The sequence below is a fragment of the Drosophila takahashii genome, chromosome 3L (assembly GCF_030179915.1).
Source record: "Drosophila takahashii strain IR98-3 E-12201 chromosome 3L, DtakHiC1v2, whole genome shotgun sequence".
NCBI lineage: Eukaryota > Metazoa > Arthropoda > Insecta > Diptera > Drosophilidae > Drosophila > Drosophila takahashii.
In genome coordinates this window covers 34582341-34600937 of record NC_091680.1, presented here as the reverse complement: position 1 = coordinate 34600937, position 18597 = coordinate 34582341, and the positions used below count along the sequence as shown (strand labels likewise).

The 18597-nt window shown below is 34.5% G+C and overlaps 2 protein-coding genes across 8 annotated transcripts in view; one reads left to right on the top strand and one right to left on the bottom strand.

Moving 5' to 3' along the window:
• Window positions 1-18597, top strand: part of LOC138912833 (uncharacterized) — a 216800-nt gene that overhangs the window by 9761 nt on the left and 188442 nt on the right. For 2 of the 7 annotated variants that reach the window (XR_011418395.1, XR_011418396.1), the window contains exons 1-2: window positions 5331-5470; window positions 5546-5597. The exons of the other annotated variants lie outside the window; for them this stretch is intronic. The gene's annotated coding sequence lies outside the window, so the exon portion shown is untranslated. Of the gene's footprint in view, window positions 1-5330; window positions 5471-5545; window positions 5598-18597 lie in introns of those variants that run through there. 7 annotated transcript variants of the gene reach the window in all.
• The window catches only part of l(3)80Fj (lethal (3) 80Fj), a 51200-nt gene continuing 33611 nt past the window's right edge, over window positions 1009-18597 (bottom strand). The window contains exon 4 of the mRNA XM_044392557.2: window positions 1009-7904. Within this exon, the coding sequence (XP_044248492.1) occupies window positions 1092-7904 (6813 nt within the window). The 3' untranslated portion in view covers window positions 1009-1091. The remainder of the gene's footprint in view (window positions 7905-18597) is intronic.

The window sequence follows — 18597 nt, the reverse complement described above, 5'->3', positions numbered from 1 at the left end:
TCATGTTCCACTGTGCTATCAATACAAAATCAAATATTACATGTTTTAGGTCCTGAAAATTATTTGAACAAATAACAGCTGTTTGAAAATTTAACAGGAACCATAAGGGTCGTTCCCTCAATTGTTAAAATTATCTGTTAAATTTTTAATAATTCAGAAATTAGAAATTTTGCACCTCTTTATACCCTTGCAGACGGTATAATAATTTCAGTCAGATGTTTGCAACGCAGTGAAGGAGACGTTTCCGACCACATAAAGTATATATATTCTTGATCAGCATCAATAGCCGAGTCCATCTAGCCATGTCCGTCTGTCCGTTTCTATGCGAACTAGTCCCTCAGTTTTAAAGCTATTAAACTTTCCCAAAAGTCTTCTTTCTATTGCAGGTAGTACATATGTCGGAACGCGCCGGATCGGACCACGATCGGACCACTATATCTTATGGCTCCCATAGGAATAATCAAAAAAATAATAGAAAAACTATTGTAACTTTGTAGAAAGTAGGCGTTTTGATTTTTGACAATGTAAAAACTGCATTTTAAGTAGGCATACCTGCAAGGGTATATAAACTTCGGCTGGCCGAAGTTAACTTCCTTTCTTGTTTTACACTAATTTCGATATTTATACTTTTGTGACACACGCTTTAATAGCCATAGATTGCGTCATATAAAATATATTTTATATTATATTTTTTTAGGGTAGGGTCTTCATTTGTTTGCCGGCTAATTTAAAATTCAGCCTCCCTTGTCAGCTTTTTTTATCTTACAATTTTCTTTATAAGAAATTCTTTTCTTTTCCATTTTTGAAAACTTAAAAATTTAAAATGAAATCGGGCTTTCCAAAAGGGGATTTTGAAGCCAGCGATTAGCGCTTTACCACCGCGATTAATATTTTTAATGAGGTTAGGTAAAACTGGAATTTCAGAAACCAAAGCCAAATCTGAAGCAACGAAACATTTAATGATAGCGATGGCTTACCCAATAATTTATAATTAATAAAACATAATAATTGTATGAATTTCTTTATTTACAAAAAGTATAAAATACAGCAGCATGTTTAATAGATCATATTATTGTTTTGAAAAAGGAAGTTTAGGACTGTAGTGTATCATCTAGTTCTTCTTCTTTTATAACGGATTGCGGTGTTGTACGTTTTAAAACTTTTGTTACTACTTCGATTAATGAATCCCTAGCTCCAGTTTCTAAGAAATTTGAAATTTTTGAATAGGTTGAGTCGTTAGTTCTTAACCTTAAAATGGAAATTAATGCTATTTCTGAATTTGATTTTACGTATCCATTCTTTTCCTTTGTACCATTTACAAGCATCGGCACTAAATATTTTAAAACTTCAAGATTAATTTGATCAGCTGTCAAACTTTTAGAAAGATGTGTACAACATTTTGCAACCAACTGCTTAACATCGTTACTAGAATGATTCATAGCTCTAGCTAGTGCGACTACAACAGTAAGGGGAAGTTCATAATTATTGATGAGAATGTGCTCCAAAAAGTATGTGGCAGCTCGTATTGCATTGCAAGCAATTGGCACTCTGTCTGATGAAATATTGACCAAAACATAAGATGTAATCTTTTCCTGCAGATTTGAAGTAAGTACTTCGTTGGGACATTCTTTTAAAGCTACAAACAAAACTATTGTGTATCCATGCTTTAATATTGGATCGTCTGTGCTATCCGTAAGTATTAAATTATTCAATAAATCATTTACTTGTCCAGGCGCTATATACTTTAGCATTGCCCCCAAGCATCCACCGACAGCATTTCGAGTGACATCTTCGTGATAGCCGATCATATTTAATAAGGTGACATAAATTTGTTTTTTTATTAGTTCAGACATTTTTTCTCCAGATCGACTCACTATACTCCGAAGAGCATGGAGCATTGTTTCTCTAACAGAAGAATCATCGGAATTTTTTATTCCATTATGAATTTCATTAAATAGTGGATCTGCTCTAGTGTGAATTGCTACTAGTTCAGACAAAGCTTTTCCAGCTTTCATTCTTACATTTCGGTTTTGATCATGCAACGCTTTAAGAAATGTGGTCTGAAGTTGTGGTAAAAACTGTTTTAATAGAACACCAACTTTATGAAGCAAAATTGACAAAGTTTCCAATACAGCGGCCTTAACTGCTGCATTAAAACGGTCTCCTAGTATTCGAATCAATGGACCCGTTATATGTACCACAGAAGGCTGCAAGGAGTGTGCGTTAGTTAGAAAAATAACTTCACCCAGTCCCTGTGCTGCATTTTCTTTTTCTTCTGGCAATCCATTTAAAATAGCTTCTCGAAATACAGGTAACAACGGGGTAATTCCTTTTGGCAAACAGAATCCTGGAAGCTCCGGTCCTTTTAGTTCGCTTGCTGCAAACCTAACTGCCTGCCGAACATCAGAAACGTGAGAGATTTGCTGGGCGGGGTTCAAGCCTTTGATTACAGCATTGAGAGCCTCCCAAGATTTCTGTAATATTTCTTTATCGTTTTCAACCAACAGTTTAAGTAAGCATCTTAAAAGTTGAGGAATGTATTGCGAATAATTTCCTGGTGAATGAATACAAAATGCAGATAGTAAACTAGCTGAGGACTTACGAGTGCATAGGTCAGAAGAATTTGCTGAAATAAGTAACGTATCCATTATGGTTCTAATTCCAATTTCATCTGTTACTGACAATATAACCGTTTGGCAATAATCGATCTCCTGTAGTTCATTCGGAGAGCCGTAGGCTCCTGATAGAGCCTCTAATAATGCAGATAAAATCTTTGGAAGGTATTTAGTTAACGCTTCACCAGCGACAGATACAAGAATAGATAATGCTTTTGTATTTACTGGTGGGGAAGTTAATTGTGGCACAAGATATGGCAATACTACTCTTGATTTAATAGTCATTACCTGCCTGAGTCCATCCAAAGTATTCTCAGCAACAGAGGGGTCTGGGTCTGACAGACCTTCTAGCATAAATGGTAGAATATCATCTAACGCTCGTGACCCCACTGTGCTATGTAAGGATTCAAAGGTTTTTGCTGCTGCTTCTCGAACTTCGGGCAACGGATCGCACAAAGCCTTGCGGACAGTAGGAACCAGACTGTGTACAAATGTAAGTACCATTTCTTTTGATGTAGAGCCCATTATTTCAGAGAGGCCAATGCAGACTCCTTGGCGTTGATCAGGGTGGTCAGAGTTTAAACCATTTTCCAGGATAGGAATAATTTCTGGTAAAACTCGTTCCCCTAGTTTTCTAACCAGATCCCCTAAAGTTCGCGCTGCAACTTGTCTCTTATCATAACTTGTGCTAGCCAAACACCCTAGTAGTAAACCAAATAATGTTGGTAGAATCTCGCGCAGAGTCCTCGGTGTATTTGTCACAACCACTTTCCAAACATGCAATGCAGCTTGACGGACCATTAATGAAACATCGCTTCGTCCCATGTAAAGTCCTGATAGTACTCTATTTCTACGTTCATCGCCTAAAAACCGAATAATAGCAGTGTGAGAATGTTCGGTACCAAAATTATCGTCTTCACTTGCTGTTTCTGTTGTCATTTTTCCAGATACGCCAGATATACGATATAATAAGTCTCCAAGCAATTGAACTGAACTATATCTGATTCGCCAATTGTCATCAAATAATCCTTTTTCAAGCTCGGGAAGTAAAAGTGCCACAGCAGTTTCTGCATATAAATTAACAATTCGCTGGCCTGCCTTTAGGGCAGTATCGCGAACAAATTCGCTTTCATCTGCTAAAGCTTTTAGGATTGGATTAATAATTTGCCCGATATATGGCGTAAATTCTTCAGGAAATGCTCCAGGCATGTATATAAACATCATTATGTATCCATCCTTCACATGTGGAGCAATGTCAACCCGTTCTGCAGTCAAAATTATTTCCGGCATTAGTTTATGCATTTTCTCAACACCAAGGCCCCCAACAACCTCGGAAAGGCCTTGGGCTGCTCCACTGCGATCGACACTGCTAGACTCGGACGTTAATGTTTCCATTAGCCATGGTAATAAATTTTCAAATGAACTTTCACCCATACCTCTTACCATCGCTCCGAGCGCTCTAGCTGATACAGCACGCACTTCAGGGACTGGATCTAATAAGGATGATTTTAAGCCAGGTATTATACTTGGTAAGTATGGTGCTAGATCTTTTTGGTCCGTTAAAGAATACATATTTCCTATTATTTGCGCAGCCATTTTTCTAGTTTCAGTGGATCGATCCATAAAGGCACGTTGCACCACTGGCATAATTAAGGCTAATGACGGAGCATCAATGAAATGTACAAATTTAGTTTTTAGTAAACTTTGCAGACAAGTAGATGTATTATTAGAGGGATCCTCCAATGCATCCAATAGCACAGGAACAATAGCTTGAATTTCAGGATTTTTAATAACGGACCCTATGACTTTTAGAGCCTCTGCACCTGATTCTTGTACTTTAGTGTGAGAATCTCCCAACACTTCAATTAGTTTCGGCACTATACTAGGAAGACAAGATGAAAGTTGTTTTGGTGCACAAAATGCCATTGCACCTAATAATTCAACTGATGCTGTTTTTGTTCTCCAAGAATCTTCGTCAAGAGCTTCCAAAAGAGACGGAAGTACTAGCTTTACTCCATGCGCGGAAAGTTTGCCCATAACTACCTTAGCTGTGTCATCAGCTGCCTGTCTTACATATTGAGAGGGATCACCAAAGCATTGTAACAAATGTGGCAATACATGAACTATATACGGTTCAAATAAACGACCAAGTGTAGTGCACAAAACTTCAAAAGCAAACAAAGCTCCCTCTCTCGATCTATAATTTTTTTTTTCTTGAATATAAGTTGTCAACTTTGACATTATGTCTAATTGTTTTAGAGATAAAATACCAAGACCTTTAACTATGCCCGCGATACCATAAGCAGCTCCACGTCTCTCGCCATATTTGTCGGACTTAGCCAAAGAGTGTAACAATTTTTTTATCATTGCGGGAGCCTCCTCTTTCACGGATGGCATAAGATGAGGCAGACAGTTTGATACCGCTTCCTGAACTTGTTGTGATGGAGTAGACAGTGCTGTTAATAATCTTTTAACAATTGGATCAATTCGCTTGTCATCTTTTTCCAAATGTCGCGCTAGGGAACCCATTAGAATAACAACAGCTTGGCGAATGTTGTCATAACTTTGAGATTTTGGCGCTTTATCTAGAAAATCCTCAAAGACAGGCAATAAATTTACTATTGTTTTATTTCCGTGTAAATCAACTATCTTTAATGCAGCTGCTAACATTTCTTTATGTACGATATCTTCTCGGTCACCAAGCCCGTTTGATACCATAAAATTCATAATAATGTTAATATCTTCAATTGATAATAATGGAGCGATAGTTGAGAATGCAATGGCAACTCCCCTTCGAGGCTTCCATTGATCTGTAGCGGGCTCAGTTTCACGGTCAAATTGATCCAATACTGGAGGTATTAGTGACAGCTTTTCATTGTAAATTGAAAACAATCTCTTTAATACGCATTTTTTTAATGTTTCATCAATAGCTAGAAGTGGCATTAAGGATTCTGATGCTGATTTTTGAATACAGAGTTCGGGGTGAGTAACATCAAAAATTATATCATCGAAAAGGGGTAAAGGGAAGTTTGCATTATTCCAAATGCAGTTGGCCAGTTCTCTATTTTCTTCCTCTGTATCATATTTTGCTATCCAAAATCGATTAACAATGGTTTTTTCAAGACTATTATCAATTTTTAGATGATTGACGATTCCATCTACCATTATTTTCAAGGATTTTAAGGTAATTTTTCTTACAGAGTCATTATTATGTTGCAGGGCTTTTAGAAATAAATTTATAATCTTGTTATCTGGGCTAGAACACAAAATTGCACTGTTTGAAGACTTTGCCACTTCTAAGATAGCCAAAGAAGTTTGAGCAGACAGTTTTTTGTTATTTTCAAAAAGATATAACAAAATTTCAAACATTCCAAATATAGGCATAAATTGCGGGCTACAGTTAACAGCATCTTTTGTATGCATAGATATTATTTCAATACCTTTCGAAATAAGTTTAACATTCGATTCTTTATTTAACATTATTAGTGCACGCTTTAAGAACTCAAAAGCAAAAGAAAATGATGGCGGGTCAAGTAAGTTGGATTTCACATGATTGTCAAGATCGAATATAATATCGTTAATAGCTTTGTTTATATTTAAAGCTTCATATTCCTCTTTTAAAATGCATGTTGGACCTTGAAGCTTGATTGTCGCTACTGCAATGTCACGTCCAAGCTTTGGCTTAAAAGTAAAACATAGGTTACGCAAGAATAAATAAAGATCTGTAAGAACATCTGAACTTAAAGGGCTTTTCGAAGCTTGCAAAATATCGTCCAATATAGCATGAAAATGTTTTGCAATTTGTTCTCCGTTTCCAGAACACGATGCTTTTAGCAGGTTTATTTTGCAAATTAGTTTTTCATAAAGGTTTTGAATCCTTAACTTCACTCTCAATTCTTTTTCCATTTGATTTTTAATTTGTTCTTCTTGCTTTTGAGTATACCTAGTAGTTTTCAATTTTCCTTCTTTGGCTCGTTTTTCATCAATTTCGCGACGAAGTTGAATCTCTTCTAATTGTTCCTTGTAGCTGTAAACTTTATTTTCTCTTTTAATACGAACGGTTTCGTATTGTGAGTCTACATGAGGTACTACACTTTTATCATACAACTCACCTTCTGGTGTTAAAAATGTCAAATATTCCTCTTTGGAAGCATGATAATTCGTAGAGTTGCAAAGATAGGTTTTAAAATTATGTACAACTGTTGGTACAATAAGATTTGGACAAATTCGAACCAATGCTGATATAATATTCTCGTATTGTGCACTACTTATAAAATGGTTGATGTATTTATTAACTATTTCATCATTTTTCGTTAATATAAAATGTTTAGGATCCAAATTAAATTGTATCTGGATGGTTGTTTCCCAAAAGTAAGGGTCATTCAATACAATTACAGGATGATTTGATAATGGCAATAGATCCATGGCAATATCCATTGATTCGTCATACGAAATATTTTTTAAAGTGGTCAAAGATAGTAGCGCGTCTGCATACGCTTGTGTAGGAGTTCCGAATTGGTCAATTGAATTCTCTCCATCATTTTGAATGTTGACTAAATTAATGCGTTTACCAAATTCAGACAAAGCTAACTTTACGAACTCTATTCCGTTTAAAGCAATTAATATGTTTTTTACCTCATCAGTAGTATATTTTCGAACTGTTACTGAATTGCTACATAAGTTATAAACTAACGTGCGAACTAATGGTTCCAACTCTCCTTTAATTTTTTCTGGATACGAATTTAGCAATATTCTTGTCATTAAGGATATATTGCATAAGGTTTCAGTCGGAGCAATAGCAGTAAATTTTTCATTAAAGAAATATTTTTTGTTCATATCGAACACTGTGGTCCAAAAATAATTATAATTTTCAGATGGCTTTTCTAAAATAAGCATTATACAGGCAATGCAGGTTGCCTCAGACAAATTACATAATTGTGATGAGTTTTGCAGAGCTTTAGTATAATACGAAATAAGATCTGGGATAATAACACTATGGTTATTAGTCTCGGTATATTGTATGGATATAAGAAGCCATTCGAGATAACTTTGTCGAATTATTTGATTTGTGTTTTTCAGCCGAATTCCAGTTTTGAAGATATTTATAATCACACTTGGTAATTCGTTCCTAAATTTTTGTGTCCACAGGGCGAACATATCTAACGTGCAGCAAATTACTTTTTCCTGCGTTTCACACTCCAGCACTTTCCAAAACAGGGTAACAGCTTCATTTAAAATGTTTGGCAAATGGTCTTGATCTATGTTGTTAAAGCTTAAAAAGCCAGCTCCCTGAAATAAAAAAATAAATAATATTAATGCATTTTCTTTTATTTTTATATAGTAGGGTAAAGGTCTGCAGGTTGATATACCATTTGTTTTTATACTGCCATTTCGACATTCGCTAATAAAACTTAAGGGGTTATATACCTTTTTGAGATAAAAAATTTAGGGAACTTTGGATTTTTTTTTCAGGTGTGTAGCAATTATTCTATGAAACTGAAGTTATTATTTATTGATAGTACATGTTTTTATCGAAACAACAAGCCTTTGATCTTGAAAATATATGAATAATTTACAAAGTTATGGCAATTCTCTCTGAACCCTTTTTTTTATAGCGGCTTGCGGTGACCACGATTGCACAAGAACTATTTGATCGATCTTCTTCATTTTTTTTTTAAATTATTCGTAATGATTGTGCCGAGTTCGTGAACGATTATTTTCAGGAATATTTGCTTTTTTCTGCATACAGTAACAATTTTTCAAAAAAGTTAATTTTTCGAGTAATAAAAATTTTATTAAAAAATTTTTTTCTGCGAAATTAAAATTGACGCATAAAAACTGAATCGTTCACAAACTCAGCACAATCATTACGAATAATTTAAAAAAAAAATGAAGAAGATCGATCAAATAGAATTTGTGCAATCGTGGTCACCGCAAGCCGCTATAAAAAAAAAAGGGTTCCGAGAGAATTGCCATAACTTTGTAAATTATTCATATATTTTCAAGATCAAACGCTTGTTGCTTCGATAAAAACATGTACTATCAATAAATAATAACTTCAGTTTCATAAAATAATTGCTACACACCTGAAAAAAAATCAAAAGTTCCCTCAATTTTTTTCGCTCAAAAAGGTATATAACCCCTTAACGCATTAGGTAGGGGAGTGTAGGGTAATTTGACGAGTAGGGTAATGTGACGAACTCGTCGAATCTCACATATGACGTCACGTTAAAAATGACAAATAAATGTAGTCGTCTCCTCTCATCGTGTCGACAATGTTTTTACAGTAATATTATTAAGAAGTCCCGTAATTTGTTCGTGTGGTAATTATACCCGTTACTCGTAGAGTAAAAGGGTATACTAGATTCGTGCAAAAGTATGTAACAGCTAGAAGGAAGCGTTTCCGACCCCATAAAGTATATATATTCTTGATCAGGGTCACTAGCCAATCGATCTAGCCATGTCCGTCTGTCCGTCTGTCCGTCTGTCTGTCTGTCTGTCTGTCTGTCTGTCTGTCTGTCTGTCCGTCTGTATGAACGCTGAGATCTCAGAAACTACAAAAGCTAGAAGGTTGAGATTTCCCACACATATTCTTTGGCTTCCTACGCAGCGCAAGTTTATTTTAGCCGAGCGCCACGCCCCCTCTAACGCCCACAATCGCCCACTAACGATTTTAAAATGGGTCCTGCGCCCACATCGTTAAAGATTTCCGAGAAGTATAAATGCAATTGTGTTGTGTATATTTATACCTATCGAAATGTAGAAGACATTTTTCAAATCGGACCATTCATTAAAAAGTTATACGCAATCAAAAATTATATATCTATCTCCCTCGCACTCCCTTTAGCTGAGTTACGATTATTAGTCGGCACACCAACCCGACACAGCGTTCGCACTCCCTTTAGCTGAGTGACGGGTATTAGATAGTCGGGACAACAACCCGACTATAGCGTTCTCTCTTGTTTTAGCTTCAAAACAAACAAAAAGAATTTTGTTTCCTAAGGCCTAGTACTTACTTTAATCAAAAAGCGTACGTATGTGGTTTTGATACCCGTTACTCGTAGAGTAAAAGGGTATATTGTATTTGTGCAAAATTAAGTATGTCTGTCTGTCCGTCCGGATAAACGCTGAGATCTCAAAAACTACAAAAGCTAGAAAGTTGGGATTACCCACACATATTCTTGGGCTTCCTACGCAGCGCAAGTTTCTTTCAGTAGAAACTACTGGAAGTTTACAGTCTACTGGAATTTTACATAAACAACAGGCTAATGATTTTTACAATCTACCAGCAAATTAATTTGATGTGATTACTTTTTGTTGCTTTTATCTGTTAGCAGAACTTAAAAATATATATAAAATCAAATGTTTTGTGGATTTTGGAGTTTATATTCTTGTTAGTTGTCTTTATGTAGACGTTAGCCTGGAGCAAGTTTTTATTTATTACGGTTTTTTTTTAGTTTAACGGAAATCTACAGTCGACAAAAATTCACTTTTTTTATCTTTGTCGAGCTCTTGCGCTGGCAAAGTTAGTTTATTAATCTATTGACTTTAAAATGAAAGAAAACTGGCTAGGGTCTTCGGCACCAAAAAATCGACTGACTCTGATATTTTTTCTTTAAAACTGGTTAGATGGATTTAATTCAAACCTTTTGTATCACTATGGACGGTAGTTTATGTAGTGACGAAACGCACCAGGAGAGTGTGCGAAGGCGACTACTTTTATATAGCCGCAAAATTGAAAATCTGCTGTGATAGTGTTAAGAAAATCAATTGGCTTGGGAGAGAGAGCGGTGAAAGTGAAAAAGAGCAAATTTCGAAATTTGGAGCTGTTGGGGGCCGGTGGGGATAAATGCCCCCTCGCAATGTTTTAGTTGTGTTTCTATTGAAAATACCCGTCGAATGAGGGGTCATATGATAAAATCCGACGCTCCGTTCAAAAGTTATAACCAAAATAAGATTTTCTTCGTCTTCCCAAAATGAAAATTTAATTCTGTTTGCCAGTTTGTCAGTTTGTCCAAAACATGTTTTTTATGTTTTGAAAATTTGATATGACGTTCATCACATCGATATAAAAAACTTTTGTTCTACCAAAGACATTAGAATATGAAGATGGATAACGCCATACGATTTTTTTGCACACAATTATTTGGTGCTGGCTCTAGAGCTGGCTCCAGGCTCTCTTGCTCAAAAGCCAGAGAGAGAGCGCTCTAGAGCCAGCCGCTCCCACCGGGAAAATTCCTCTGGAAAATAACATATTTTCAAGAGGTTTCTCCATAGAAGCGGAAGGGACTAAACCTCATTCACCCCTTACATTTCTTCCATCTCTGGTTTCAAAATACACGGGGGTGACACAAAAAGTAAGGGGGAAATGAGGTTTCTATCTGGATCTCTGGCAGAAGAATGCAGGACAAAATCCACTGGTTTTTCGACTTCCCGCATTATAGATTTTCCACACGTACCCAGTTATGGTTTTCCTCCACTTGCAATATCTGTTTTTCTACACCCTCCCAGTTTTGGTTTTTCCAGACCCTCGCAGTTTTGGTTTTGCACTGCCTTGCAGTATCTGATTTTCCACAATAAAAATCATGTTTTTTGTAATATTTGTTTGTGTATTTATTAATAATATTTACAATCGAAGCATTGGAACTACAAATTTTTAATGCCTGAAGCATTCCCGGGTTTTGCTTGGCCGAATGCAGTTCTTAGATATCCATTTCTTGTCTGTCTTCTGAAAATATCAAACATAATTTAGATATGAATGTAAGACCAGGAATAATAATAAGAGTAATTACCATTATAAGGTCTCCGCACAAAATTAAAGGATCTCTCCAGAAATTATGCCTAGTTTGCCATGGCCGATCATTTACCCTCTGTTCAGTTGTTTTATGTCGGGTATCTATATCAAAAACTATGAGAAGAAAAAATTAAATATGACAAACGCAGGCGCAACACTTCTGGTCCCAAGAAGTCTCAGTCGGCCTGGCTGAAATAAATGTAATATTTTGATTAAGTTAAACAACTAAGTTAGTACTGAAGTACTATTTATACAACCATTTAATGAACACCTCACACCATTTACCACTGGTAAAGATTAAAAACATTTCAAGTGTCACTGAAATGCAGAATTTGTGTTGAAGATAGCATCCGGAGGCGTATATTTATTAATGGCGAAAATATCTGTGATACTAACCTTTGTAACGCTGAAATAAAGGTTATAAAAAGACAAAATTCATTTTATCACTCACCTTTTTATTGTTTTTTAGATTAAAATTAACTATTTTCACTTTTTTTTTACTTTTTCCAACAAATTTAAAAATGATGTGACCCTGCATTATATTCTTGATAATACCATACAAAATGCAGATAAATGTGGGGTAAATTTCGTTGTAAAGTTGGGTCACACTTTGGCGCCGAATAAATATTTAAACAATACTTTTCAGGGACCGTAATCATTAAAGGTTACGTATATTATAGGTATATTAGGCATTTTTCGTGTTATCAATACGAATTTTTATATTTTAACAACACTTAAAAATGGCTTGGGCCCCAATCTGACGATCAAATTATTTTATTTCACAGAAAATGTTTAAAAATGTAAAAACAACAATAGTTTTCTTTGTAATTTAATGTAATTCCTTGATAAATGTGATCAAATATTTTAATCGTCTTACCGTGGCTTTTCTCTATAATTTGGTTGAATCCCACATTCATCCTTATTATTATTTGAAAAATGTTGAGTAAAATAAATTAATATTATCATTATAGACATTATGATAATAATGTTATATAGTTTAATTTTTTGATTAACAATTATTAATATTTTTTCTACGACTTTTAAAATTACTAAAAATTAAAACTAAATGTGAGAACAAGTCTTTTGGATTTGGTGTACATCATAGGATTTTTGAATATTATAAGTTGGTGATTTTTTTGTTCAAAAATATTATAATCGTGGTGCCACAGAAATCACACAGCGCATAAGTGGCCTGATATTGATGCTACTCGGAAACCCACCCTCATTTAGCGCTCAGAAATTATCTATCCCTACACCGCCGCCTGCAAAAAGGAACAGGATTTCAAGAACACAAAAACCAACTTCTCACATTCCCGCTGGGAGCTCTCGTGCACGCATACAGAGACAAAAGACGATTGTATGTGTGCACATGTATTCTCGCGCTTTCCCAGCGGGAAAGTGAGAAGTTGGTTTTTGTGTTCTTGAAATCCTGTTCCTTTTTGTAGGCGGCGGTGTGGGGATAGATAATTTCTGAGCGTTAAATGGGGGTGGGTTTCTGAGTAGCATCAATATCAGGCCACTTATGCGCTGTGTGATTTCTGTGGCACTACGATTATAATATTTTTTAACAAAAAAATCACCAACTTATAGTATTCAAAAATCCTATGATTTACACCAAAACCAAAAGACTTGTTCTCACATTTAGTTTTAATTTTTAGTAATTTTAAAATTCGTAGAAAAAATATTAATAATTGTTAATCAAAAAAATCAGGCATCGCACGTAAGAATTACTTTTTTAAAAAAATTGACAAATAAGTCTTATTTTTCAATTTTTATTATAAAAGTTGATAAATAACTCTTATGCTTCAATTTTGTTGATTTTTATAATAAAAATTGAAGCATAAGAGTTATTTGTCAACTTTTATAATAAAATAAAGATTGAATTGAAATAACTCTTGAACTGTGGGGTACATTGGTTTAAAATTTAATATTTAAAATTTAATAATCTACGCTTTAATACCTTTCTGTTGATATGCCATATGTCCCCAACATATTTTTTATAATAATAATATTTTTTACATCATCAAAAATATTTTGGGGACATATGGCATAACAGTCACCTAAAAGGGTTTCTGAAGGACTACTGTTAAATAAAAGTCAAAAAAATGGGTTTTCTCTCGAAAGGAAAAAGTATAGGCCTGCTGTGATATGTGCATAAATTTTACATAGGAAATCAAGATAATTATAAAATTTCATTGTACAATGTACATATAAATGTATATAAAATTGTATTCTGAATTTAGGTTAGCTGCTATTTTTTTTGTTTGCTTCAATATATTTATTGACTATATAAGGAACTATCTTTAATAAGAAATGCCATAAAGAAACGAATTACCTTTCAAATGAGCTATACCATAAGAATAAATGAGAACTACCATAAGTCTTAAGATAAAAAATGGCTCAAAGTATACCAACCAAGCCTATTCCAACAAAATGGATCGCGCGTTTCTTCAAATCTTTCGAAATATTTTGAATAAAACCAAATAATGTTGTGAAGATATTCTTAAATAGTTAGGAATTGATTTAAAGCTACATAAACAAAATTTGAAACTGCTAAAGGAGGTTTAACCTGTTAAAAAGCTATAATTTTTCTTGCAGCTTAAAAGATTCGCTTCTTATTTGGTTATTAATTACTACATAAGAAAGATATGCCAAAAGTGGAGTTTTAGGATCGTAAATTATTTAAAATATGTAGAATATTGGAATTTAATGGTAAATGGGCTAATCTTACAGATTCAGCTTTAGAAAGTACACATTTATTATTTTATTTATTTATTATTTTTCCTTACCCTTTTGAATTTTAGTAATCAAAAAGCAATGTTACGACTGAAGCATTACTGAACAGGTCACACATGCACACTCATACATTCACAAAAGACCGTTTTTCTTAACAGACCGAGCAAAGTAGTCAGTAGAAACCGAAACCGAAATAACTCTGAAAAAAAGGGTTTTGCTCTGAGCGTAACATCTAATAAGCAAAAACCCTTTTAAGGGGTTAGCTCACTCCCAGTTGTCATAGGGTTTTTTGTGACAGGTTTTTTCCTAACACTTTGAAAAGGTTGACCGAGCCTTGCAAGCTCTGGATAATAAAAATTTATTTTACTCAACATTTTTCAAATAATAATAAGAGTGAATGTGGGATTCAACAAAATTATAGAGAAAAGCCACGGTAAGACGATTAAAATATTTAATCACATTTATCAAGGAATTACATTAAATTACAAAGAAAACAAGAGAACGCTATAGTCGGGTTGGTGTCCCGACTATCTAATACCCGTCACTTAGCTAAAGGGAGTGCGAACGCTGTACTGGATAGTACGAGGGAGATAGATATATAAATTTTGATTGCGTATAACTTTTTAATGAATGGTCCGATTTGAAAAATGTCTTCTACATTTCGATAGGTATAAATATACACAACACAATTGCATTTATACTTCTCGGAAATCTTTAACGATGTGGGCGCAGGACCCATTTTCAAATCGTTAGTGGGCGATTGTGGGCGTTAGAGGGGGCGTGGCGCTCGGCTAAAATAAACTTGCGCTGCGTAGGAAGCCAAAGAATATGTGTGGGAAATCTCAACCTTCTAGCTTTTGTAGTTTCTGAGATCTCAGCGTTCATACAGACAGATAGACGGACAGACGGACATGGCTAGATCGACTCGGCTAGTGCCCCTGATCAAGAATATATACTTTATGGGGTCGGAAACGCTTCCTTCTAGCTGTTACATACTTTTGCACGAATCTAATACACCCTTTTACTCTACGAGTAACGGGTATAAAAATCATTGTTTTTTACATTTTTAAACATTTTCTGTGAAGTAAAATAATTTGATCGTCAGATCGTGGCCTAAGCCATTTTTAAGGGGTTATATACCTTTTCTTTTTTCAAAAAAACGAAATTTTTTTTTTTGCTGAATCCTAAAGTATATACCCTAGAGAACATTCTCCCAAATTTTCATAAAGATCCGAATAATAGTTCGATAGGAAAACAGCGTTTTGTCTGCTCGACTTCAATAGTTTCACATACTCAACGTAAAACTTTGAATGCGATTATCTCATAGTCGTGTTTTTCCAAAAGTGCCTTCGCTGTGACCACGATTGCGCAAGAACTACTTGATCGATCTTCTTCAATTTTTTTTTAAATTTTTCGTAATGATTGTGCCGAGTTCGTGAACGATTCAGTTTTTATGCGCCAACTTTGATTTCGCAGATCAGAATTTTTTAATAACATTTTTAGGACTCGAAAAATCAACTTTTTGGAAAAATTGTTGCTGTATGCAGAAAAAACCAAATATTCTTGAAAATAATCGTTCACGAACTGGAAACAATACTATACTAATAAAATTTGTTTGGTTTTTTGATTTCAATTGACCTGCTGGACTTCTATCGTGGTCACCGCAAGCCGCTATAAAAAATAAGGGTTCCGAGAGAATTGCCATAACTTCGTAAATTATTCATATTTTTTAAAGAACAAACGCTTGTTGTTTTGATAAAAACATGTACTATCAATAAAAAATAACTTCAGTGTCATAAAATAATTGCTACACACCTGAAAAAAAATCCAAAGTTCACTCAATTTTTTCGCTCAAAAAGGTATATAACCCCTTAAGTGTTGTTAAAATATAAAAATTCGTGTTGGTGTCCGTTTCTATGCGTCCGTTTCTATGCGAACTAGTCTCTCAGTTTTAAAGCTATCGCGATGAAACTTTCCCAAAAGTCTTCTTTCTATTGCAGGTAGTACATATGTCAGAGCGAGCCGGATCGGACCACTATATCTTAAGGCTCCCATAGGAATATTCATAGAAATATAAGAAAATTCATTGTAACTTTGTAGAAAGTAGGCGTTTTGATTCTTGACTACTTAAAAACAAAGTTTAAATAAATAGAAACGCTGAGTCTGGAATCCCTGGAACTGCACCGAGTGAGCATTCTATTATCTGCAAGGGTACATAAGCTTCGGCTGGCCGAAGGTAGCTTCCTTTCTTGTTCACCCTAAAACACCCTAAAAAACAAGAGGGTATTATAATTTCAGTCAGATGTTTGCAACGCAGTGAAGTAGCGTTTCCGACCACATAAAGTATAAATATTCTTGATCAGCACCAATAGCCGAGTCTATCTAGCCATGTCCGTCTGTCCGTTTCTATGCGAACTAGTCTCTCAGTTTTAAAGCTATCGCAATGAAACTTTCTCGAAAGTCTTCTTTCTATTGCAGGTAGTACTTATGTCGGAGCGAGCCGGATCGGACCACTATATCTTAAGGCTCCCATAGGAATATTCAAACAAATATAAGAAAATTCATTGTAACTTTGTAGGAAGTAGGCGTTTTGATTCTTGACTACTTAAAAACAAAATTTAAATAAATAGAAACGCTGAATCTGGAATCCTTGGAACTGCACCGAGTGAGCATTCTGCAAGGGTATATAAGCTTCGGCTGGCCGAAGGTAGCTTCCTTTCTTGTTCAATATCTTTTTAAAACAAATCACTAATTTGCATTCAAACAACGGGCTCAACCGAGTTGAGAATGAAAACTTTGGGAATATAAAAATCAAAAATTTCGACACTAAGCGAATAAATGTGGGAGCGAATGTAAAACACGTCCGTATACAAGAGAGAGAGAATCAGTTAAATAATAAAAATTCTTGGTAATGATTAAATTTCAATTTTTATATTTTTCTTCAATCGTTCTAACTTTTCTTATCCAATTAGTCTAATAGTAGGGGAGAGGTCTGTAGGTTGGGACACCTTTTGTTTTTAGTCTCCCATTTGGACATTCGCTTTTGAAACTTCACGTGTTAGGTACCGATCGAAAGCTTAGTCTTTTAGCTGTAAAATAAATCAAAAAAAAATATTTTTTTTCCCTTGGGAAAACTAAAAAATAATTTTTTTTTGAAAAGTGCCAAAAAATGACAATTTGAAAAAGGGGTGTAGGTTGAGACACTTTTTAAAGTCAATAATACTCACACAAAAAGTACTCCAAACTATAAGGAACTATTTATTTATGTTAATTTAATCAATTTTAGCTCGTCCTAAATCATTTCCCATCCATTTTTTAAGAACTTAGACCAAATAACAATTAAAATCAAAAGGCTCTTTAAACATTTACTTTTCCCCTAATATCAAAGAAATGTACTAGGCAGAAAGCGACCTCTATTGGCCTAAGGCCTTTTTGTATGAAAAACGGGTGTCTCAACTAACACGCTCAAAGTGTCTCAACTTACACAAAATGGGATGTTTCGGGAAAAAATTAATAACTTTTGTTCTGACTGTCACATTAAGCTGATTCTTTTTTTAATTAGTTAACAGTTAATATACTTATGTTTTAAATCTCTTACCAAGTTAATTTAAGGACGTTATTAATTTTAAATGGAATTTTGAAAAAAGTAGACAAAAACTTTTTTGGTGCAAAATGGTACACGACTCTTACAGCTTAAATCTGGCTAGAGCCTGGCTTATAATGTTTTCCCAAAAAGTTTTGTCACTAAAAAGGACTACAAAAAAAAAATAAAAAAAATTTTTTTTTGTGGAAAAGTTTTGAGAAAATTGAGTGTCTCAACTTACAGACTGTCTCAACCTACAGACCTCTCCCCTAGAATTATAACACTGTGCAACATTTTTAGGGTTATAAAATGTAACCGCAATTCTGATTTCATGGGCGGAAAATACTCATCGAAATAAGCTAAACCCCATTTGGGTTTCTCAGCTAAAAATCAGAAAGCAACGACTTGCTACTGCTTTGACAGTCGGCAGTTCTTGGATTTTGCTTTTGCTTCGACTGTGACTGCCGACTTTTCCAGAAGCAGCAGCAAAAGCAACAGCACATATTAAAAAGTTACAGGCAGTCGAAGCAAGAAAAATGAAAAATGATGTGACTTTTGCTACTTCGACTGCAGCATTTCAAACACTGATAGCAGCTATATAATATAGTCGTCCGATTTTTGTTAAATTTATTTCGAAATTCGGAAATATTAAAATACAGTCATATCCCGGAGTAGAAGAGAATACAATAAAAACCAAAGAAGCTAAAATTTATTTTCCATTAATTTACCGATCGTTTCTATGGCAGCTATATGATATAGTCGTCCGATTTTTTTTTTAAACTTTATCCAAAATTCAGAAATATATAAAAAATAATATTTCTAAGAGAAGAAGGTAAAATGTCAAAAAACACCGAAGCTATAATTTTTTT